General features: G+C 42.2%; 1 protein-coding gene across 3 annotated transcripts in view; it reads right to left on the bottom strand.

The window, feature by feature from the left end:
• Positions 1–25051, bottom strand: part of FHDC1 (FH2 domain containing 1) — a 38094-nt gene extending 13043 nt beyond the window's left edge. The window contains exons 1-9 of one of the 3 annotated variants that reach the window (XM_037830836.1): positions 24925–25051; positions 17536–18161; positions 10772–10833; positions 10032–10134; positions 4583–4668; positions 4390–4490; positions 2354–2424; positions 2145–2252; positions 363–433 (exon numbers count right to left, since the gene is read on the bottom strand). In XM_037830836.1, the coding sequence (XP_037686764.1) occupies positions 363–433; positions 2145–2252; positions 2354–2424; positions 4390–4490; positions 4583–4668; positions 10032–10134; positions 10772–10833; positions 17536–18024 (1091 nt within the window). In that variant the 5' untranslated portion in view covers positions 18025–18161; positions 24925–25051. Of the gene's footprint in view, positions 1–362; positions 434–2144; positions 2253–2353; positions 2425–4389; positions 4491–4582; positions 4669–10031; positions 10135–10771; positions 10834–12571; positions 14003–17535; positions 18162–23273; positions 23411–24924 lie in introns of those variants that run through there. The other 2 variants (XM_037830837.1, XM_037830838.1) reach the window with 2 other exon arrangements.
• Between the last annotated feature and the right edge of the window lie 240 nt (positions 25052–25291).

The raw sequence follows: 25291 nt of genomic DNA, 5'->3' as shown, positions 1-25291 counted from the left end.
TAATATAAAACAACTCCCCAAGTGACAGGCTGTGTTGTTTGAGGGCTATCTTTCGGGTGCGGAGGGATTTGAAGTTCTTAATCCAATTTTTTCAAACTGACAATATTCATTAAAATAGACTGCAACAGTTTTTTTAGATTAAAAATATAAATTAATTTTTCACAACACCTCAGATTTCAGAGGTGCACACACACCTCTATAAGCAAATGAAAAAAGGTCTAAAAGTTTAAAAGACCAAACTTTCTAAAAATCCAACGTGGATCCCAAAGTTGTAAATGTTCTTCAGTTTTCAGAATAAGGCAGTTAAAAAAAAAAAAAAATCCTAGAATTCTCACAATTCACTTTCCATCTTTCTTGCTTACCTAGCAGCCTCCTGAACGTGATACAATTTTTCTGAAAAGTTTAGAAGACCGGCATCTTTCTTTTGGGCTTCCTGGAACAAAAACAGAATTTTCTCTCACTATATGGACAAAACTGGAAGGAAAGAATTTTCTTAGGGCTTAAAAGAACCTTGAAATCACTGCTTCCGTTTTTATGCCTGACACATTCAAAGCAATTCACTGAGACATGAATTCTGATAGTCTTAGTAAGATTTATCAGAATTCCCCTACTCTCAAGATACATTTAACTTCCCAGAGCAACTTATCCTGACATGAACACAATTCACGTGCATTAAAACCCTTATAGAAGAAGGTGGCAGCTTAACAGGGCTCGTTGTTTCTAAGAGAATCCAATGTATCCTTTAATATGGGTTAAATGCCACCCATACCTTTGAGCAGGCTTTTAAATGACTGAGATACCTTCAGCTGCTAAACCAGTTTGCAGACTGAGCCTAATCAGAAGGTGCACACGCCATGAAGTGTTGGGGCTCTTCACCTGTTCGGGGGGTGAGAGGGAGAGCAGGTGGGAAGGGAGCAAGTGCTGACTATGGGAGCTTCCCCACATAGGCAAAGACCAAGTTACACAGAACGACTGGATACACGGATCTGAAAGGGCTCTGCCAAAAACTGCAGTCTACTGGGGATAGGGAACACATTTCTTGCTCTAATGCCCTGGAAATTAACTTTTCAATCAAGTACTGAGTTAAATATGTTATCTATTCTCTGAAGAAAACAGTAACAATAGTGTATCTTATTTATGGAGAGCTTACTAAATGCCAAACAGTGAGCTAAGCTCTTCAAGTAATCCTCTCCTTCAGCCCTCTCAATCACCTTATGGAGATAGGTAACACTACCCCCATTATATATGAAGAAATTGAGGAACCTGTCTGAGGAAGTACAGCTAATAAAGGACAAGTCAAAAGCTGCCCCCAGTCCCATCCTGTTCTAAAGCTCACACTTGTAACAACCATGTAACACCGCTTCCTTCCCAGATTAAAGCTAGGTCTGTGTGACTGATGTAAAACAAGGTGATTCAAGGAAGAAAAAAATCAGGACAATTAGTCATTTGAGATCATTTAACAACAAGAAGATAACTGTCCTTGGCTGATTTTTCACTTTGTAACTAGTTACTTTGGTGGCACACAGGCCCAGTAAAAAGACGGAAGTGATCATTTTAACTGCTCTGACTCCCTCACTCTTTACACATAACTGGTCACATATCTAGTCAATCTGACATCAGAAATGTTTCAAAAGCCAGTTCTCTACCTGCCACCCCTATGGCCATTACCTTCTTCAACTCTCACCAAACAAGTAGATCCAACTTCTGCCAAGCGGTATCCCTATTTCTAATTCTCTCTCAATTCCAACTCACCCTCGCTATTGCCTTATTTTATGAAAAACAAAAACAAACCTGGTCTCGCCATTAGGCAGTGCACAATCTTCTGATGGCTCCCCACCGATAAGGCATGAAATCCAAATTCTCCAACTCTGGCATAAGAATCCTTCATCACGGGCCCCCCACTGCCAACCTCTCTGCCTCACTCTCCCACACCCTCCACTTCCTCCACTTCAACCCAACCCTATAAACCAGGGCACTGCTCAACTCAGGAATGTGGTGAATAGTGCTTCTGCAGATAGAATCTTCTTGGAACACACCATGCCCTTTCCTAACCCCATCTGATGCCACCTTATCCCGGGAAGAACTTCATGGCCTCCAAGAGGATTCACATACGTTTTCTCTCTGTATTAATCATGTCCACATACCTGTGCGACAAAGTGCAGAAGATTCATCCCAGGTTTGTTGGCTTTTGTGTCTGCCAATTTGAGCAAAGAAGACAGTTTAAACCCCACTGCATTGCCAGCATACCCTCCCTAAAGAAGACAAATCAAGAGAGAAAAGAATTCATACACCTTTAGATAGACAAATATCAATGCTGAAAACATAATGTTTTAATTTTTTTATTTTTACTTACTGCATTCATGATATTCCCAGCCTGGAGCACCAAGTGTAATATAGAATGTAGCTCCTCACAGGACATTAGCTCTGTCAAGAATACACCACAGTAGCTTAGAGAAGGTTTTGGCTTACAGTGTGCAAAAGATGGCACTATCACATCCAAGTGTAAGTGTGCTTTAAGCAAGCTTTGACCCTGAATAGTATAGAAAGACTGAAAACTCAAATAAAGCATCACATTCTGTAGTAAATCTAATGTACATTTGCTACTGGCGGTACAAACCCTAGTATTTAACTGAGAATCAAATGTGTAGGACAGTTATATATCACAAAATGCTACAATGATAAATATTTGCAAGTTGTGGAAAATACAAAAACCCAATGAAAAAGCAATACAGTGTGTTGCAGGAGTAGCTTTGTTCTCAGCAGTTATTTCTTTAATTTTTTCCTGTATGTCTGCCACTCTCTGAGACTATATTTATGGAGTATGAAAACTAACAGAGAACAACATTTTGTTTAGCCAATGAACTATGAGGAGATAAAGAAATAAACAAGCAGGGATGACATGCAAATAACTTGCAAACTGCCAACCCCTGGGGCTCAGGCACCCAGAGAAACTTTCCATTTTAGTCAAAGCTACTTGTTGCATTTGGATTGGCTTAAGGCTTTGAAAAGGAACTTTTCATTGTAATTTATCGGCAAACTATTTCTTTAAGCACCAAATATTTTGTATACCCATGCAAACAAATGACAATACTAAAAAATTTTTTAGTGTACTGAAAAGCTAAAAAGAAAACTCGATTATTAAAATTACAGATGCATAGAAAGTAAAATGTTTCCTACGATATTTTAAAGTCAATATTGTCCTTTAAGTCTGGTCTTACTTCAAAAAATTATATTTGGAACGTTGCCTACATTATGTTATCTAAAGAGGCCAGTTCTTGAAGGGTAACCAGATAAGAAACGTTTCCACCGTGCCCACAAATTTGCACTGCTTAATATAAAAACATATTCTTCCATGTCTACTTGAACAGGAGGAACAATCCTTTCAAAGTTGCTGCATAAGCCTTGGTCTATGAAGAAACCTTAAAAGCCTTCCATACTGAAAGAAGAAAAATTCTTATTTCTCCAAAATGAAGAAAATATGATGGGCTGAAGGGAAAAGCTTTATTTCAACACAGGCAAGAGCAAATAAACAGGAAAACCAAGTAGGAATAAACCATTCTACTACAGTCGCTAGAAATCCAGAAAATGACCCAGAAGGAATTAGGCGGGCACTGAAGAATGTTGGGCAATGTGACAGTCAGGCAGGGCCAGAGAATTTGCCTCACAGACGAGAAGGAGCCAAAGGCAAATATGCCACGCGTGAATGGTCAGTGCCGAAAATGGCAAAACCAAAGCTCCCCATCCCTATGCAGCGAGACGTTAGAGCAACTCGGAGAGGAGTCATTCCAAGGTGGGCAGGCAATAATGTAAAGAGCTGCTCAAACAAATGACCCAACCCAGCTGCCCCTTGCAACTTAATAGCCCATCAGATGGTGGAGTCTGGAGGGCAAGTGGGTGGGAGAAGATACAGCAGAGCACGAACGACAGGAACCTGGCAGAAGAGTTCACACGCGGGGCTGGAGGGGTGCTCCTGGGAAAGCAGAGTCCCAGCCACCAACAGAGGCTAGAGCTTGGGAGGAGAGACCGAGCTGGCCCAGGAGCTCAGGCTCTGTGCACACACACACACATACACACAAACCACACAAACACACACGCACATCACACAGAAAGCGGAACAAGAAAAAGCTGTAACCAGCAAGGTTTACTTTAAAACTTGAGAGGAAAGGAACTTTCTTTTATGGGAAGTTAATATGAAAATTAATATTCAGTAGGGAAAATAAGTAAATGGAAATAAACCTTAAATGCTATCCTGGGTAAGGTCTCACATCCCTTTTTAGAGTGTGTCAGAATGTGACTTTCCATTTCTAATTGCAATTGAATAATTTGTAAAATGAATGGCTCCCAAAATTAATAAAAGCAAAATACATGCAGGATCTTGCATTTATTTACCTTTTGTAGCAGTTCTTAAAATTGTTATATTTGTAAACAGAGAAGAACAAGAAGGTAAAAATTCCTTCTTTAGCACCATTGCGTCAATCCGAAGTGTGTAGCTGAAAAATAAAAAATGAAACTGTAGAATTCAATGTCAGTAATTAAAACATCATACTGTGCATTGAATAATGATCAGTGACTATATCCTTACTTTGGCACCTGAATTAGGTAATGCATAAAGGAGTCTGCCAGGGACAGCTTGGACACGTCTCCACTAAATGTTTTTAATTTCTTTACCTAAAAGACAAATGAAAAGGGGGTAGAGAAAAAATATACACTTATTGTTAAAATGTAAGGTAATTCTAAATTTTATTTCAGAATTCTTTTAATAGAATTTCAGCACTAGATTCAAATTAATAAAACAGACCAAAGAAAAAGCAAAGGAAATCACCATATCTACTATTTTGTTTCTTTAAAAGAAAACAAAACTCGCAAATTTGAAAGAGAGGAGCCAGTGTCACTTGTGTGATTATAAATATATACAGTCCCCTAGAAAGCACAGAGCTGGAGCCACCAGAATCTTCAGTGATGTGTCTAAAGGCAGGGGCTGGGAAAGGATCAGTTCTCATGATGAAAACTTTCTGTAAGTGACAATCTGGAAGAGATCACTGCCGGGAGAATGCAGAAGTGACTTGATATTCATTATAACATGGTCCTTTGAGTCATAATTGAAAAAAACAAACTTACGACTTTGACTATTTTGTATGTAAAATACGATCAGGTAAGGTCTAAGACAGACCTTCTTTCTTGTCAAATTCCACTTCACATATAATAGCTTTATAGGAAGGGACAATTGTATCTTGAGGTGAGTACACACTGGACCTCCAGCAAGAAGATAGAAAAGAAACTGTTTAAAAAACTGGAAGGCCAAAGTCAGGATTTCCCCCTATCAATAGAGCAGTAAATTTTTTGCACAGTAAATTTTTTTAAGGTGTCTGTACATTTTTTAAAAAGTATCTACTGCTTCCTCCTCCTCCCCAAACTTCCCATGCACACACCCACATAGAAGGAATAAAAAGGTCACACATGTACCAGATGATAGGATTATAGGTGGCTATTATTTTCTTCTGCTGCTCATTTTATTTTCTAAAACAATTAGGCATTACTGTTGTAAAAAATTTAACTAAATGGAAAGTTTATGCTAAATTAAAATTAAAATTAATTTAACTAAAAACTAACTGAACTGAATGCACTCAAGCAAATATTCCTTCAGTTGTAGTAAAAAAGAAAAAGAGTTCTGACATAAGTATACAGCCAAACGGCTAGCAGGTGGGAGTGGCGGTGAAGAGGTTCCCACATCCCACGGGAAAAGTTCTGAAACAGCATCAGAGTGCAAATCATGCCTTCCTCACATTGAAAATTGTATCTACCCAATGGCAAAAACACTTCTAAGTCCACTGTTAATAGAGAGTTTTCCAATAAAAATACTTTATGGTATGTAGTATCTTGATAATCTCGGTAAAGCATACAGCTTATCGTTGCAGCTAACTCTTCCCAACAAGCTCTTTCCACTTTTTATTTTTCTTTATAAAGTTTACTCTTTGCCACCCCCTGGATTATGTTGGGTACCTATAAAAATAACATGATTTTTAAGTCTCTTTAAAAATAGGAAATACTTTGCAAAAATTAAAGAAGGAATATTTGGAAAAATTCATTAACTGAAATATCTACATAAATTACCTGAAAATATAAAATGCAGCACAAATTCATACCCTAGTATTAAGTCTGGTCCTTAAGACTACAAATTTTAAAATTTATTTTATGGGCAGAAAATAACCATTTATATAATTGCATTATTTCCCCTACTTGTACGGTCCCAAGTGAATTCACCACTTTTAAATTTACTGAATTTATGGGCAGATGGAACTTCTAGTTCAGTTAAACCCAAATCAGTGCCCAGTTTCTGAACTGAGAAAGCTGTAGGATGGATTCTGCTCCCGTTTCAACTAGAATTAACAGTTCACTATATGGGAAGGGGCCAGAGTGAGGTTGTATATTATAAGACCATATATGTAGTGAAAGCACAGTTTTCAGTCTAAAGCATAAGAACAGGTCATGCTAAGTAAACGTGGTAAATATTTCTATTAAACGTGCTAACTTGAAACTGAGAAATGATTAATATCCTTCACTTATATTTAAAGGGCTACATATGTTTATGGTTTTCAAGAGAATGGTGATGGAAAGATAGTACTTAATTTAAATGCCATGTATACAGTTCCTAATTCTATTTCAAAATGAGATTTATGTTCATTAAGAAGGATTATTGCACCTTCACAGTGCTAGGAGGTTACAAAAAAAGAGAGATGAACAAACCCTGTAATTATAATATATTCTCATCATCATTATCAAAATGCATTTCTCAAACACCGTTGGGCATAGTTTTGCTGGCTGAGCCAAGTGGTTCTATTATGACCCTGGCTGTGCCCGGTTTCTGTCAAACAGCAAACACCACACTCCTTAAGACTCACCAGGCCTCCTTCATTCTGTCTAATTCTACTCACATGGCCTTGAATAGTGGAATTTCCCACCATCATACACACCCAGAAGACCCCATGGCTTGCTCCCTGCCATTTCCTTTCATGCTGCAGAATACAGAAAAAAGACAGAAACGAGGCCTTAAAAATGTCCAGAGGAGGCAAGTCAACCCACCACCTCCTGGCCGTGTATCCACGACACTGAGACAGCAAGGCAGGTATCACTTCTACCTGCTCCTGCCTGAGCCTCCTCACCTGCCCTCTTCCAGGCACACTGAATCCTCACTTGGCTGGACAGACAGCCACAAACAGTGCTTTCACTTCTGGGTCCACCTTTCTTGGCAAGTTTTAACCATGTGTTTGAGTGAAGATGAACAAACATGCTAGATAAAACATTTGCAGTGGAGGGCAAAAAAATTCTTGAAAATAAATTAACCTGAAGTTGACCTGACAGCTGGGAATGCAGGAGAGAAAAGGGCTATTTCCGTTCATATTTTTCAGCATGCTGATAAGAGGACAATAATATTGAAGTGCTACTTTTTCACACCAGGACTTTGTGATAGCAGAGGTGACGAAAAAGCTGGGAGATGAGCGCAGGGCCGGGCGTAGTTTTGACAACTTTTACCCTTCCTTCCTCAAAGGGAAATTGTAAACTGAGGAATATCTTACAATTATGAATATTAAATGAAAAAAAATTACATAAAATAATAATAGCTATGATTTATTAACTTTCTTTTTGCCCGGATGGGGCTAAGCACTCCAAATACATTATCTCATTTTATTATATTTTGCTTTGTACAGTGCCTGCAACATGGACCACTCAATAAATGTTTAGTCCCTTCATGTGCTAACAAATGACTACACAGGTAACACCACTGGCTCAGTTACATGTGGTTACGTATACAGTTATGCATTTATTAGCATATTTCTGCTGCATTCCTAAAGCTCTCTTATTGGCCGTGCCTCCTCCTTGGCCTCACCCCATCCTCCACCCTCCACCAGGAGACCCAAAGACTCCAGGGGCAGCCTTGAGACCACAGGGCACTCACAACAAAGCCGATGTGTCCTTGCAGCGGGCTTCAGCCATCAGGTGGCTTCCGCTTTTATTGAGACCTACTATGACCGCACAGATCCCCGGGTGGTTTAGGGAGGGGCACCCAGCTGCCCTGCGGACTGTCAGGGTGTTCCTGCTGAAGGAGGCTCCCAGTGGAGTTGGGAGAGTGTGGTGAGCTGAAGCCAAAAGTCAGAAATGTAAACAAGGAGAAGTGTGACCAAGCTTGTCAGATATTCAGACTGGGGGTGACCCTGCAGCAGGGAGTGATGGGAGAGACAGCTGTGGCCTGTTTCAGCAGCTGGGAGGCATTTCGGGATCCCATGCCAATGTTTCATCTCAGCAGGACACTGCCACTGAGGTTAGCTAATTGTCCAGGGGTGAGAGAACGCCTCAGGGACTCACGGCAGCGCTTGGGTGGGTTTTAGCCAACTTGCCCTTAGCATTCTTCCTTTTGAATTATATCCCCCACACGACTCAAAACACAGAGTTCTTTAAAACAGGAGAGGTTTGACAGCTAATTTGCTTCTTTGAAAAACCCCTTCGTTTTTCCACAGCCTTCGTGTTCTCAGATCGCCTTTGAATTTTAAATTAGGAATGAAGCTATTACGAAAACTGTATTTAATTTCCCACCTCTACATGGTGTGAAGCTGGCAGCCTCCCTCACGCCTGACTACCATTTAGTTGGAAACGTAGAGCTTTCAGAGCACTTTCATATGCATCATCAAATTTGAGACTCACTTTAAAAAAAACAAACTATGAGGTCAGCCAGGAGCCCCAAGGAGGAGTCATGGAAAAGCCCAAGCAGGATTAAGATTTCAAGAGCATTTGTCTCTTTAAAACTCAAATTCATTAAGCCCTATAGATCCTAATTAAAGATTCTGAAACTCCCATCCTTTACATAAGAGACAGATTAAGGACTGTTTCAGTATGTCAGATCCAGGGTAAATTATGATTTAATGTACCTTTCCCTTAAGACTTTAAGACCCTTTACTAACATTAATAAATGCCATTAATTAATCGTGGCCTAGGTAAATTACACTTAATTTGCAAACAGAAAAGAGGGAGAGAGAGCCTTGGGTTATAAGACATACTTAGAATATCTAATTACCCACTCAGACCCTGAACTTGGCATTTTGAGTTTAACACTGACTGACTTAGAAGAAAAAGTATAAATGTATTTCTCTTGTTTGTTATGAAAGGTACTGAATATCAGGTTCTATAAATTACAACTGGGAAGAGGAGTGGGATGGGGGTGGGAGGGGCTGACTGTGTGAAAAGGAAAACTTACACTTTTTAGTTTACAAGATTCCATATTACTTAAATGTTTAAAGCCTACGCATTTGTGTAATTTCTTAGTGAGTTTTTTCAAGGGTCACTTCGAAAATAAAGAACAAAATCACAATTTTGGAAGGTTTTATGAAATTGTCTTTCTGTTTTTTTTCTATCAAGCATTCAACCATTCAACAATTTAGTTAATTTAGTCAAAAAAAAAATCAGTAACTTCATATTATGGTGCTGTAACAGAAATTTCCATTTTTTAGACAATTACGTCGACAACATTTATTACCAGTTTACCCACCTCTACAAATTTTTAGAGCATCTTTATCCAAAAATGGTTGTTTCCAGCTTATTTTTTTTTAAAGTAGATGTATTATAAAATAACTCAGTTTCACCCGAAGCAAAGATGATAATCGTTAGATGACGGGAAAGGGAACTAAAATGTATTGAGTTCCCATATGTCAAGTACTATGTTAGATGCATAACTAGGTTTAATCACCTTGACAATCCCATGAGGTAAACGTCATTATCCTCACCAGCAACTAAAGTTCACAGGAGTTAAGAAGCTTGGCCAAGTCTCTCAATTAAGGGTACAGCTTAAAATTTGAATCTAGATTCTATGACTCCATAACCCATGCTCTATTCTAGCGAGCCATTTTTTTTTCTTACTTTTCTGTGAAAAAAGTTCTGGCTCTGGGTAGAGGAGTGCCCTTCCAATGTAAGTTTTGACGCTCCCTAAAATATTAAGCTTTTATCATCACTCCTAACTAAAACTCATGAGCTAAATTCCTTACCTCTTCTGATTCTGGCAAAAGTTTAAGAAGTTCTTGCAATGTCTCTGATCCATAATGCTCACTTTTTCCTTGATGAATATCTTCTACAATGGACTGAGGAGACCTTGAAAAGATAATTAGATTCCATTTCACATTTGCTAGAATGCCAAAAGAGACAAAAGACAGTGGAAATTAAAACACATCAGCTCCACCCTCCTTCTTTCCAGTCTGATGGGCTCAGACAGCACCACTGCCAGGGAAGCAGAGGGTTCCTGAGATGCCACTCAGAGGTTCCTTCTCCCAAAAAACCATCCTCGGGCACCTAGAAAGGCTGAAAGCAGCAACACTCACCAGGAGCTTTCTTTGGGGTTAGACCAAAAAAAAATCCTTGGTCCTGCAGAGACCTCGCCTTTCCATTTTAGAACACTTGAAATTAACTGCTATTTGACTCACCAGTTCCAACCTACACTTAAGGGGCAATGCTAACAATGAATCTATAAATTCCCTGACATGACAGGCTTGAATGGACAGAGGCCCCAGGGCAATGTCCTCTGTGCTTACAGCCGATGGATTATATTTTCGTGAAGGAACGTGACAGATACTTGTGGAATCATCAAGCCATGTGTCTAGGAAGGATTTGAAGGTAAAAGGAATGATTTTCACTCACATTAGAATTTGACTTTCAGCTCAGTCACACCCACAGACTTTGATTCTGACAGCATGGGTGTTATTAAAGTTTCAAATGTATGCAAAAATCTTACTTCTTGAACTGCTTAAGGAATATCCCAATGTTCATGCTCCGTTTTGCATCCAAGATAGTAATCTGGGAAAAAATATGGAAACATAAGATTATTAAAGTACAAATAAAAAGAGTTAGAGGAAAGAAGAGAATTAAAACCTATCAAAGTATAAAACTAATTTGTAAGAGAATAATTTGCAATATGTAAACCTGGTAATTAATCTAATATAGCTTTACAAATATTAAAATAAGTTAAAATATTACTAATATTTTAATGTATATTATGTAACTTTTAATGTATGCATATTTAATAAATTTAATTTAGCCATTTCCTCTTAGAATAAGAAAGCCCATACTTAAAAGCTGTAGTTTGGAAACAGATGCCTTGATTGATAAAGAATCATATAAGATTTGAACAGAATAAAGTAAAAAATAACTGAAGATATTGCAGAGTGAGTCCTAACCTTGATTTAAGGATGTAAAAGAACATCTGTTATTTTCAGAAACATCATAAAGTTCTCCATTTTTTATCTAATGCAAAGTTTCATTGCATTGAAAAAGTAAATTTATGTCCAATAGCACTTTTAGAAGGTAAATGTCCCACATTTATTTAAAAACCCTCTTGTGCTATGTAAAGTGCATTTTTTTCCCCCACATTTTAACAGCTCTTGAATCAGGATGATTCTTACAATGGATGGCATCCTACAAAAATGAAATATGGTAGCTATTCTAATCTACCATCAAAACTCAGATTTTGGCTGCAATAGATTTTTACTGCCCAAAATTAATAATTCGGGAGGCTTTGTCAGACTAGAAACTAGACAGAACTTTTTTTTTTTTTTTTTTTTTTGACTATAGAAGCTCTTCTTTCTCTGGCAGTAAATATCCAGGATACACAGAAGAAAGATAACGTAAAATTGCTGCAATTTTTTCCACTCGTTTTTTGGTAAAGGGGAATGACTATAAAACAGAAATGTTGTTGCAATGTTCTTCCTTTCCAAATGTATGTTATTCAGTGAGAATAAAAGAGAATCAGGTTTCAGACCAAATTCCTGATCTCTGTGCCTGCTTCTAAGTTTATAAGAATGCTAAGAAGCAGCATGACTGTCAACCCAATGTTAATGTCACTTCCTGACCATTAGGTTAAATTTTTACAAGAGTATGGTTACCTTCTTTTGAAGACTAATCTTAAACAACCACATTATTTACTAACCTAGGGGTTTATTTCATGTTAACACAGTCAGCTGCCAGCCATAAAATAAACTCCCAAGATAAAAGGGCAGTCTCCTTATTGGAATCCTATCCAGGGATTTCAGTTCAAGTTTGGTGTGAAAGGAAAGGAGAGGAGGAAGAAAGGAAAGGGTGAGAATAAAATCTGTCAAACTTAACACTCAACAACAAGGAAAGCTCATATCAGAAAACGATGTGTTTATTATAAGTCATGAATTAAAAGGCCACAAGTGAGAATATGTATACTGATACATCTATGTACATATATGAAGAACTTGCCATGCACTCACTTCTAGCTAGAATGGGGAAATGACTTATTTTATTTTTCTCTCATTAAATTGCTACCTCCTGCTATATTTAACCATTGACAGCAGCACCCTCCCACAGCCCACACTCTCAAAAGCCGCCTGCATCCTCTTCACCCCTCAACCCTCTGGGACTCTTTGTACACTTGGCCTAGGTCCACAACAATTATTGCTGGAAAAGTGAAGGAGAAAATGACTCTTACTATCCCTATTTGAAATACAAGAAAACTGAGCCTCAGAGATGTTTTCTAACTTGTCCAAAGCAGTGCTGGAGCTGAAATGCTAACCTGGGACTCTGATTCCTTTTGACTGTTTCCTGTGAGTTTTAGTATCTCTGCGCTTTCTATAGAGATGTGGCCAATGTTGCTCCACTGGCCTGGTGGCCCCAGAGTTGTATCTGTGGGGTGATAGACAGAGATCATGTTCCCAGCAGCCAAGATGGTGAGGAGCCTGAGAATTCCTCTTGTCCTATAGGAGCAGCCACAGCCTGAGGAAGCAGCTGTTTACCCACCTAGAAGCAGGCTTCAGAAACCAGTCAACGATGCAAAGAATTCAGTGGTATTTCTGAGAAAGCACCTGGGTTGGCCATGACTGAGCATCTTACACGGACTCATCCAAACAACATGCAAATGAGACAACTGACAACATTCCAGGGACAGTCCTATTCTTTTCAGGCATCCCTAGATTTGCCTGGTGCACAAGGGCTCTCTTTCTCAAAGGTTATCATACTTGATCCTTCTAAGGCAGTGTTATAAAACTGTTTGTCAAAGTCTGTAAAGAGGATTGTCACCACACACGGAAATCAGCTTATCTTACTTCCTGAAAGCTGGGCAATTCAGAAACAAATCCCTGTGGGATTGGGTGGTGTTCAGGACTCATTCAGAGCAGTGGAATCTGCACTCGGGATCCCTGTGAGCCTCCCTGGCTGCACAAGCTCAGCTGTCAGAGGAGACACTCTGCCCCAACAACTCAGATAAACCAACCCGGTCCCTGAATGGGCCTGAACCCTATACTTGCCACTAGGTCCAGTCAACCCATAACCTCTTCTTCTGGATACACCAGGAGATTATGGATTTTTTAATGGAAATGGCAGGACAACCACTGAAGTCAGGCCCCATTAATGTACTACAGAGTGCATTTGTTTTTCCATTAAAAACTCTAATTCTCCCTCAGAAGAGTTAAACCGTTCCAGCTGTACATGGGGAACTAAAATGTAAGATAATTATTAACTCATCCCAAGTATTTCCCAGTAGGATGTGAGGGAGACATGGCTATGATAACAGTCACCCCATGGGATGCCAGGGTAGCTGGGTGGCTCTCGGAAGCACTGAGACACAACGACTAGCCACTTAGGAAAGGCTGTGTGGTGAGCTATCCCACTCCTGTTGCCAAAACCTCCAAATAAGCCCTCCTCATTTCTGCTACTGCAATTCTTATAGTTTTACCTATTATCAATCCACTATAAAATTTGCTCCTAAGACCTTAAAAGAAAGAAGAAAACTTTTAAACTACTTTGGTTTCAGTATGCCACAGGGGACTTCCTTGTCTACTCAAGAAACACTAAGAAGTGTTGATGTCAATCTCACTTCATATTCTGAAAAGCAAAAATTAAAAAAATCTTTATACTTGAATATAGACTTATCTTTTAATTTTTCATGATTTTCATTTTCTTTTTTATTTTGGGTTGGCCGTCCATTGGGAATTGTGTCTCTTCCCCACTTTAGGAAAGAAAATAAAACCCAGTTCAAGTGTATATTTGATAATTTCCAAGTATATTGCATATTTTCCAAGTATATTTTAAATACTCTTCCTAGTTCTGTAATTCTGGATTGTGAGCATGTCCCAGAATTCAGGAACATACTGGGACCATAACAAGTTGAGAAAGACTGACAGATACCTTAATTACAGTGTGGGAGAATAAAACATTGCTTCTCATAAATTTAGAAAAACCAATCTTCCTTCCTTCATTCCTCCATTGCCCTCTTTCTATTTTTCTTATAAGCTACTTTAGTTATTTCCTATCTGATTAATGTAATATTACTACAGTCATTATAACAAATGACCTCAAGTGCTTCAACATTCATGCTTTCTTTGTGAATCCTAAGTTTAATCTTTTGATACCTCGGAAGATATCTTTGATACCTTTGCTCCCTGGGTTCAATTCTGTCCATTTCAGTTACATGTACTATAATTTCCTTTGGAGGATACCAAATAGCTAAGACATGGCCCTGACCCTTAAGAGCTGGTCAAGTGGTAAACAGAGACCCATACGGACCCGACTAACTCGAGCGTGAGGCTCTAGAAGGACTGAGGAACACGGGTAACAGATGGACAGGTACTTATCAGGACACGAGATAGTGAACTCTGCAAAGAAGGTGGTGTGTGACCTGAATCCTTTATTATTACCTCCAGCGATACAGCTCTGCTACTTCTAATTACTTTATTACAGTCTAGTTATCATTATACTATCACATCTGTAGTCTCTTCAAGTTAATTTTTAGGTAACAGAGATACAAGGACAATCATACTTAATAACCTTTTTTTCCCTACTAAATGTTCTAATTCACTATTTTAAGTGTTGTTCTTTCTCAATTCACCCATTACCAAACCCTAATCTCCCCTCTCTCTCAGCAACTTCTTCCTATGGAGTATAATGGAAATTATTTGTAATGATTTGTAAGCCCTTTAAAGTAATAGTCAACCACATAATGTCAGGCTGTTTCTGCAGGAGGTTATCATGTCATATTACAAGGGGACGCAATCTGATCCCAGGATGTTTGAACCTCCAGAATCATGGCTGTATTATAACGTGTTGATGCCATGTTTCCAGGCTCAGGTTCTGACCCTTGGCTGAACATGCTATTTAGGATGTTCTCCAGCCCACGTGGACAGATGGGGAGGACTATTACTTCCAACTCTGGACTCCACTTACTATACAGTGAATTGGAATATTTACTGCTGACACTTGTTGGACTATAAATCTGCAGAACTGTAACTTCCTTAGAAGGAAATCTTGAGGTGAGAAAATACCACGTCCTGTATTCTTTTACTGAAAAAAAAAGTATATACAATATTTCTAGCCATATTGGAGTTGAAAATAATTCTGGATAACCTGTTTCAAGATAGTATTATATAATGTGTACTTAAATCTATTTACATAAACTACTTATCATATCCTGAATACTGCAGAGTTGGAAGAGTGAGATTATCTTATGATACACAGTCAAGGTGATTTAATTTCCTGTCTAGTATGTTAGCTCTCAGATTACAATCTACAAGTGTTGAAAGTAAAAATCTGGCCACAGGGGTGAGGGGTGAGAGGAGAAGGGGAAAGACTTTTTTCCTGAAGTTTAGATCTGGCCTAGAAATGGACATTTCTGCTTCCACCAGGGTTGGAAAAGATGCCCCATCCCCTGCCCTTCCCTCCCTCCCTGAGTGGTCCTTAACCTCTCTTTAAATCACAAACATAAAGCAGCCATTTCCATGTAGGCCCTTGAACTATCATTTGGCAAAATAAATTTCCCCAATTCACGAAGGACTCGACTGGCTGCCTCCCAAGAGGTACTGTGAGCCCGTCTTGTCTGTTACAGGTGTTGTCGTGGCACATCAGCTTCCAGATACATCCAATCAATTTTTTACTTTAATATACTTGACTTTCAGTAAGCAGAGCTAGGATACAATGGTTAGAAAAGACCCACTGTACATTAAGGAACCTCTGCTGGAAACTGGGGCAAAGGCCAGGGTACGAAGGAAATGACTTATTGTTCCTTTCAATATTCAAAGGATACTTTAAGAAAAAAAGAGATTTTGCAGAAAAGGAAAGAAACAAGGGAAGCCCCTGTTCAGTACTGGAGGGCACTGAAGTTTCTCCCGAAGATTTCCTTCCCAAATTTCTCTTATAGTTCATACTTAAACAATTTTAATCCCAGTGTTGTCAGCATTTTATAATAAAAAGCCTTGGGCTATATCAACAGGGGACCATTTGGCCAGCTTTAAGGGTCCCCAAGTGAAGTAAGGAGTTAACATGCTCCTGAGCCAGAAAGAGAAAAGAGGTCAACATTGTTGGCTCAAGAATTCAATAATGCATAGAGCTACTACTTCATTCCAGGGCTCTGCCCATTCTCTTATCTAGTCAACTCCATCTTTGACCTATTTTCTCTGCTCCTTTGCAAAACAAAAAAAAAAAAAAAAAAAAAAGAAAAGAAAAGAAAAAGAAAAGAAAAAAAAGACGGGCTTCTGTTGTTTTTTAAAAATTATTATTCATACATACTCCATGTCCACCAGTCCACCAAACACACATTCCCCATCCCTCCCCTGGCAACCTCTAATCTACTTTCTGCATTTGTTGTGGTGGTGGGGGAGGGGGAAAGCAGAGACAGCATCCTTTTTCTTTTAATTCTTGGTTTGCTAATGATTTCTTCTAGCAAGTAGAGGTTTCTTAATTTTCCATGTTTCTAAACTAAGGGTACTTACAAATGCAATTTTTAATTCAGCTGCTGTAATATAGGGTGATCTGCAGCTCTCAGGGTCTTGCTTTCTGTTAACTTCTTTTAAATGGCTAGATTTATTTTTTCCTAAAGTAACACATTTAGTGTTAACCAGAAAATACGTTTCCTATAAAGTCTATATGAAAACAGTTTTATGCTTTGGCTCTCTGGAAATCTGTTTCCACAGTGATCATAATTTATTCCAGGATCTGAGGAATTAACGTTATCTCAAAAACACTAGTTGAAGGCAAATGGAGGGGAAAATAAAGGTTAAACTCCTAAGGTTGTATATTAGTTAATGATGCTATTTTCTAACAAAAGGCATTTTGTCCCAGACAGCTCTGTTAATCCCAAACAACTGAGTTCAGGAACTCAATTTTTTTGTGTGTGTGGTTTTTTCTTCTTGTTTCAATGGAGACTAACAACACTGGACTTCAGCAGAACTTTTCCACCAAGGGAAACCATGCAGATGTGTAAGGACAGGGCAGTGCTGTGGGGCTAAGGAGCAATGGCCCCCAAATAGCATGCTCTCAGCATGAGGTCATAATCCACTGGGATGTCTGAGAGGATGTGGCATGCACACTTTCTATACTTTTTCATTACTCAGAGCAAGCCCAACACATAAGGCCCTTTCTATCATTTCCAGAGGCCATTTATTTACAGCATCTTGTTTCTTAGCGATGTCTAACAATTACTTGAATCTTATGCACACTTGCAAACCCTAAACAATGGAGTATGTGGAGGATTATCCCCCACCTTCTTACCTCTTCTTTAGCATCCCTGAAGGAAGAATTTGAAGTTCCTCCTCTCCTAGAAGGAGAAGACTTGGTGGTATCTTCTTGCTGCCCAAAGAGCTCCTCGATAGTCTGCGTATCAATTTGATAGTTTTGCTGCTGCCTGGCCACCAAGGTCCAGATGTTGGTTTTGCCGCGAACTTGCTCCTCCGGAATGGTTTTCCAGAAAAAGCTTCTCATCCGCTTTTTCTTACCGAGGTGGCTGTATCCGTTCACGAGAGGGGGTGGGGGTAGCCCTGGAGGAGGAGGGGGGACAGGAGACCCCCCAGGTAGTGGAGGTGGTGGGGGAGGAGGAGGAGACCCTTCCCCTGAAAACGGACATGGTGGAGGTGGTGGGGGTGGAGGAGGAGGTGGAGGAGTTGCCGGTGCTGGTGTTTGCCCAGTCATCAATCCAGCTGCTGTGGTGACATGCCCGTTTTCTTTATCACTGACCAAGGAGACACAGTTCATAACATGCATAGTACTGCTGCCTCCTAAGGAGATAATCTCTTGACCTCGAGGAAGGAGACACAAACATCAAACTTGGGTCATACTGCTTCACCCGCTGGTCTGCTGCCAGAGAAGAAGTCCATTATGCTGCGTGTCATCTTCCAAATCTACAAAGACAAAGCAACTTTAAAATCAGTATGAGGAAAATTTTAATACTAGTTTTTCCCCTCAGAGGCAACTGTCAGTTCCTCTCACATGAGTTGGCTTTTAAAAATCAATGAGAGTCTATCTCTCTAGCTAAGCCAACTCGGAAGGTGAACTCACTGCCCTCCCCTTACGTGGGACCCGACTCCCAGGGGTGTAAATCTCCCTGGCAATGCAGGATATGACTCCCAAGGATGAAGCTGGACCCGGCATCGTGGGACTGAGAACATCTGCTTCTCTGAAAGGGGGATGTGAAAGGAAATGAAATAAGCTTCAGTGGCAGAGAGATTCCAAATGGAGTCGAGAGGTCACTCTGGTGGACATTCTTACGCACTATATAGATAATCCTTTTTAGGTTTTAATGTACTGGAATAGCTCGAAGTAAATACCTGAAACTATCAAACTCCAACCCAGTAGCCTTGACTCTTGAAGATGATTGTATAGCAATGTAGCTTACAAGGAGTGACAGTGTGATTGTGAAAAGTTTGTGGATTGCACTCCCTTTATCCAGTGTATGGATGGATGAGTAGAAAAATGGGGACAAAAAATCTCAATGAAAAATAGTGTGGGAAGGGGGAGATAATCTGTGGTGTAAGGAAAATGTTCAAAAACAGACTGGGGTGATCAATACACAACTATATGATGGTACTATGAACAGGTGATTGTATACCATGGATGATTGTATGGTTATGTGCATATATCTCAATAAAACTGAATGTAATTAAAAAAAATCAGTGAGGGCCAACACATCTATAAGGGCATGCCTTTAGTCCCTTGCAATTTATTTTCCTAAATGCAAAGCACATTTTGCTACCTGGTCATGCCGCCAAAGAAGTAGAAGTCAATCTAATTTTGAAACCTTCCCTTAATCAATAAAGTACATATTTATTGAAAACCCACTGTAAATTCAGCAAGTATCACTCACTTTATGAATAAGCTACTTGCTTATTAACTGTTTCATTCTCTTTTGGCAATGGATGCCCAATCCCTAGGGAAAGTTGCCCAAACTGCTGAAGCATAAGGCGTAACTGACCCTGCCTTTCTCCAGTACGGACATGTTCCCTACCAATTAGTGGGTCAGAAGGCATCTTCCACCTTGTGTGTAATTTGGAGATGACAGAATAATGGCCTCACTCACTTCCCTGAAGTCAGGGCCACCATGTTGCTGACCCACTTGATGATATGGCTTCCCTCAACACGGGGAAAGAACACCTGATGTGAGGATGAAATGTTCCACCACTACATCAAGCTTTACTGGTCACCATTTTAGACAAATCACTTTGCCTCGCTAACGTTTGTAAACTCAGCAGGTTGGGGTTCTTTAAATGATCTCCATCATCCCTTTCCAATGCTATCACTCTGGATTCTACTTAAGCCACTCTTTGGAAACCATCGGAACCTTCTTCATAACCCCCCCCCCCCGCCCCCACCTCCTTCTGCTTCTGCTGTGACTCTATTAGCAAAGATGAGACACACACAGGACATGAGGCCCACGTCACACCTGCCACACGTCTAGGCCTCATCCACACTGTCACTATCTTATTTTGGTGGCTTGTGTTTCTGCTGAATTTTAAATTTTTATTTGTGAAGGCCCTGAATGTGAAAACAGGAGTCAAAATAAGTGCATTTCTTCAGATATGAGGACAGGTAAGTGGGGGAGTAAAGGAAGAGACCCCATCCAGGGTGTTGAGTGAGTGCCCAGACCGTGTGGGAGTGTGAAAACGGGGCTGTTTCCCCAGATCACAAAGGGCCAAATTCAGGAGCTTTGTGGACTGGACTTCGGAAGTGTAATTATCCTTTCACAGCATCGTTTGTCAGAGTTCGTACTTAAAAAACATAATCTAGGAGTAAACTGCCTCATGTGACTAATCAGAATATTATGAAATGTTTTTTGTAAAGAACCATATATCAAGGCATGATTGCCATGGGAGAATAAGAATGGAGATCCTAGAAATAGACTGCTTTTTCTCAGACCTTAGTTCTGTTACTTCTTGGATATGCAACCTGGGGTGAGGTAAATTACTTAATCTGCATTTCAACATCCTCATCTATAATATGAGGATATACCTGTTTCATTGGTTTGTATAATAGTAAATTAGTGCATGTTCAGTTCTTACCTAGTTCTTAGTTGGCTAGCTATACAACAACAAACTGGTGCCATATTTATATATGATTTCCCTTTAGTTTCACAGGCATTACCTTTGCTTTAAAATATGTATTAGGTTTATAGATAAAATGCTGAGTAATCCCTGGCTGCTAGAAACATAGCTTTAATATTCTTATTCTCTGCTATCTAAATTATTAGGTTTGGAAGAGTTGTGTTTTTTCCCCCCAATACTCAGTCACTGTATAAGAAATTACCTTTATATTACAAGAATAAATGCTTTTATGAAACATTTGAACATTTAAGTTGTGGAAATGATCTACATATGGATAGAAAATGGCATTTTCAACTACTAACCAGATAATTTTTTAAATAAGTAAAACTGAAAATAGTTATCCAAGCAGACTTACAGTTCGTTTAAGATGCAACTGGCTTTTAAAAGGAGTTTTCATAATCATTAGGGGCATAACTAGGTTGTTTTTATAGTTGGCACCCCTAAAGCAAATGAGTCATTGTCAATTACAGTTTATAGTTATATTTGAACTCTTCTGTTTTCAGGACTGTACAGGTAATTTTGTCAATTTATTCTTACATATTTTAAAATACTTGTGTACATAAAATCTCATTTATAGAAGAAATGCTAATCCTCCAATCACCTCCAATTCCAGATAGGCTGCCTTGTTTATAGATTATCCCTTTTAAAAATGGTAACAAGCTGAAAAAAACATTTCCAACCTAGAATGCAACAACTGATTCAGTGCTGTGTAAGTATATGCACAGAAGTGCCACTAAACCTCCCAGTGAAAATGCAGAGATATTAACAAAGTGAGAAAGACATTCAGAGGTTGTGCAACATCACTGTCTTGTACTACCAAAGCCCCAAATGATGCATCTTTCTGAGTATTGTGCTTTGTACAAGGGAAGCACCAGATAAAAGCTTGTTAAAGTACAAAGTGACACGTTAGCTATGCATTCCCATGATTCTAACTGCTGTCCCATCTTGAGAATGAATGCTCTTTTAAAAAGTTAAAGAAACAAAAGAAAACTTACAACATTGTTCCTGGTGTGCTGTGGGGCTAATTTTTTCCCAGGGTAACATCCAAGAATCCTAGCCACTCAACTGCTTCCAATCAATCAGTTCACCAGCAATGATTAGCTAAGATGCCAATGCTACTCTTACTACCAGCACTACTTCAACAGGGCTTTCCCACTAGCCAGGGTTTCCAATGTCAAAGAGATGGTAGGAAAAGGAAAGAACAAACATTCTAACCCTTTCCAGAGTCACATAAAAAAATTAAAAAGAGAAGATAGAAAAAGAACATTTGATTTACCAGAATACTGTCCATGGTTAAGTCATAAATGCATACTCTCCAAGCACGCTAGGAGAACACTAGTGAAATCCTAACAGAGGACACTCACTGCTTGCTTCTCACAGCCAGCAAATGCCAGCCGGGACAAAAGAATTAGCTTTGGCTCTGTCTGGAAAAATGTCAAGTGTCCCAGCAATCTCCTCAGGACAGAGACAGGCTTGTATTTAACATCTTACCTACAGACTGGGGACCTAAACAGTGGGGAAGAAGGCTGCCAAGTCTGGCCCATGGGAACAGATGTCCATCCCCGAGTAAAATGCAGCAGCCACTGTTAGGCTCTGAAGATCAGAACTTCTCTTTTGGTTCCCTGAATGAGAATCATGGTCCACTGCAAGCGTGTCTGAGTGATGGACGTTCCTGGGAGGCCATAGCTCAGTTGAGCATCTTTTAACTTTGTGAACTTGTAAATAAGGGGATATTGTGATTTTATACTTAGCCTTTACTTGGTTGACAAGCAAAACATCTTGGAATGATTATGTTCATAAGGGTTTGCAAAGAAGGCCTGTGACCTCTTCCCTAAAGCCCTTTGTTCTTACAGTCAGCATTACTTTGCCCTTGGATCAGACATATCCCTGAAACTCTGCTCTCTTGAAGGAGTGAGCCTGAGGGGAAAAACGAGAGTAGGTATGCTTCAACTCACAGTGCATTTAAGAAGAAAGCCTGTTCCCAAGGTTATTTTAGGGCCCAGGGCTTTCCTAAGAGTGTCAGTGGGGCCTTGTCACTCTGCTGGTCACTCACCCCCTTGATCAACAACAATAAAAAGTAATGCCAAGGAAAATCCCCCAGAAAACCTTTTCCCTCAGTTCCTGACACGTGTCACACATGAGGTGGGGACAGGAAAGCCTGGCCCACACCCTTCTGGTGATAAATGGGGGCACAGCAAGTCCGGTTTAGAGAGAAGAGGCACAGGAATACATAGTCCTATTTTATTTTGGGGAGAAGAAAGGGTAAGAAAAGTACAGGGAATTCTAAAATATGGAATTTTTGCTTTCATTCCCCTACCTCATTGGGAAAAGCCTCCTCCACCACCTACCTATTTTTCAAAACCTTTGATTATTAAATACAGAATGTCAATCAGTCGAACTAGAGCTGCCAAAATCCAATCCCTTCATCTTGGCACTCCAGTCAGCACTGAAAAAGCCGAAGACGACAGTTTGTTTCCAGTTTGCGAGTCTAATCTGTAGCACAACGTAAAAATGTCACAGATGCCCAGAGCAACACTCTGAGAGCAGAGGCAGGGCGCCTGATTTTGACTGAAACATTTCAGTTTCTCCCACTGTCTCAATACCGAGGGGGAAAACCACACACAAACGCCAAAGGATGCCCGGAGAGAGGGAAGGAAACGCTAGCTACTCATTCCAGGAAGACAACTGTGGGTCAGTAGAGGGGGGTCACAGACGGCCGAACATTAGGGGTAGTTTCTGCACAGATGTTTGAAAATTTACAACTAAGTTCTGAAGAAATTCAATGCGTGGCACTATTTCTTCAAGTAAATCTGGACATAGAGCCGTTTCCTAGGTCTCTGCATGGCGAGCGGTCCACCATCTCCTTAGTCCCCAAACCCTGAGCCCCGCGCCCCGCACCCGGCACGACTCACTCACCAAAACGCCGCCGGCACCGCCGCGCCCAGTCCGGAGCCCGCGGGCGGAGGCACAAAGGGCTCGCAGGCGCCCCGGTGCCGGACTGCAGCAGCCACAGAGCCGCGTCGGCGCGAACCCCGGAGGTCGCGATCAGCGTCCCGCGGCTGCGGGAGGGGCTCGAGTGGGCGTCCCCCCCGGGCGGCGCGCGAGCTCCCAGCGGCGTCCCTTATCTGGGCAGAGCCCGAGCGCTCCGCGGGCAGGCGCCGGGACCGCCGCAGCAGGGGCGGCGGAGGGTGGGGGTGCGGGAGCTCCGCGGAGACAGACGCCCCCACGCGCCGCGCGCGCTCGGCGGCGGCCGCCGGGGCAGGTTGCGGGCGCGTGCCGGAGAGCGACCACCCGCTGGCTGTGCCGGAAGCGCGGGACCCGAGCAGGGACAACGCCGGATTCTGACCCGGTCGACGCCGGGGAAGGACGCGACCCCCTGTGCCCGGGAGCGCCGAGCATGCTGCCTCTCCTCGGTCAGAAGAGCCTGCAGGAGCCGCTGCGCCAGCTCGCCCCTCCCCCGGTGGGTCGACTCCGGAGAGGGGGTCACTTGGGGTCCGCCCCCTCTCCCCGAGGAGCCCCTGTGTTTAGAGCTGTCGCCGTCCCCCCGCCAGCCCTAGCGCCCGCCCCCTTTGCCGGGCCCTCGCACGGAGTTCCCAGAAGCCGGGGTGCGGGAGTAACTGGGGTGTGGGGGTTGTCTGCGTACTTGATGAGAAAGGGAGGGGGGGGACAAGGGGCTCCGTCCCCCCTTCCAACCTCCGCGGCAACCTCTCCTCACGTCCGGGGAGGGTGTCCCGGGTAAGCGTCCTGGGCTCGGGGAGAAAGCTTCCCGGCGGCACTGCGGCTCCGCCGAAGAGGAACAAGGCAGAGCCGGCGAGTGTAACACAGAGGGAGGACTCCTGACGTTTTAAATGGGGTTCGGAGGATAAAACTGAGAGCCTGCTGTTCCAGAGCTAGGGTCACCGCCAGTCCACCCCTTCCTCCCCAAACTACTTCGGTCAGCGAGGGGCGCAACTTCTAACTGGAACTTCGCACATCCAGAGCAAGTGTGCAAGAGCAAGCAGCACCTCGTCCTCGGTCCCCATCTCCCCGACTCAGTCCCCGCCAACCCCGCACCACTGCCTTCGGAAGTAGTGGCTCCCTCTGCGGCCACTGGCGAGGGACCGGGGCGCGGCGTCCCAGTGCGCGTTCTGTACAAGGCTCTTGCTCTCTCGGACACCTGGGGATAAGGCTGCATTTTATCTAGAAGTTTTAGCAGCTAAGGCTAAATCAGCCGACCCAGGTCCAACCCGGGGGCGGCCCCGAGTTGGTTCTCCGGGCCGGGCTCTAGATCTTCGCGTCTTCGCCTTATGGAACCGATCGCAGTCCTCTGAGGCCGAGGGAGTGCGGCCGCCAAAGTGACCCGAGTGGGTGTGGAGGAGGCGCCGACCTTCTCCCCAGACCTCCCAGTGAGGCCTGGAGGAAGCCGAGACCCGGTACCCATCGGCCGCCCTGCCCAGCGCCGCAGCACCCGGTGCTGGGACCGAACTCCCCCCCCCTCCCCCCCCGCTCCGGGAGAGCCTGGTGTCTCCCATTCCCCGTGTCCCCGCGCCGCGGTCGCCCCTGCCTTGGTCGCGCGGCTCACACTCACCCGGGCGGCAGGCGCTGCCCGCGAGCTCCCAGCTCTCGCCGCGCACACTGCGCTCTAGCTCGCCGCCTGCGGTTTACCAGCGCCGCCTCCTTTTCCCCAGTCACTGCACAGCCCGCCGACCCGGACCGTGAGGGGGCAGGGCGCGCGGGGCGGGGCGCAGTCGCTGCCTCAGGTAACAATGCTGCAGACCAGGCTGCTGCTCGCGCTAGCTGCAAAGGGCAGCACGCCCTTTTCTGCTCGGCCCTCTCCCTCCCTCTTCCACCCCGTCACCACCGCCGCGCTCGCCTTTACCTGCGCGGGGCCCCGGGGGTGGGTGGATAGGGAGGTCTGGAAGCCGCCGCGGGCGCACTGCTCCTCGCACCGGAAC

Source organism: Choloepus didactylus, chromosome 3, assembly GCF_015220235.1.
Source record: "Choloepus didactylus isolate mChoDid1 chromosome 3, mChoDid1.pri, whole genome shotgun sequence".
Classification (NCBI taxonomy): Eukaryota; Metazoa; Chordata; class Mammalia; order Pilosa; family Megalonychidae; genus Choloepus; species Choloepus didactylus.
Note: the sequence above shows the minus strand (reverse complement) of the source record. Positions and strands in the feature narration are given on the sequence as shown.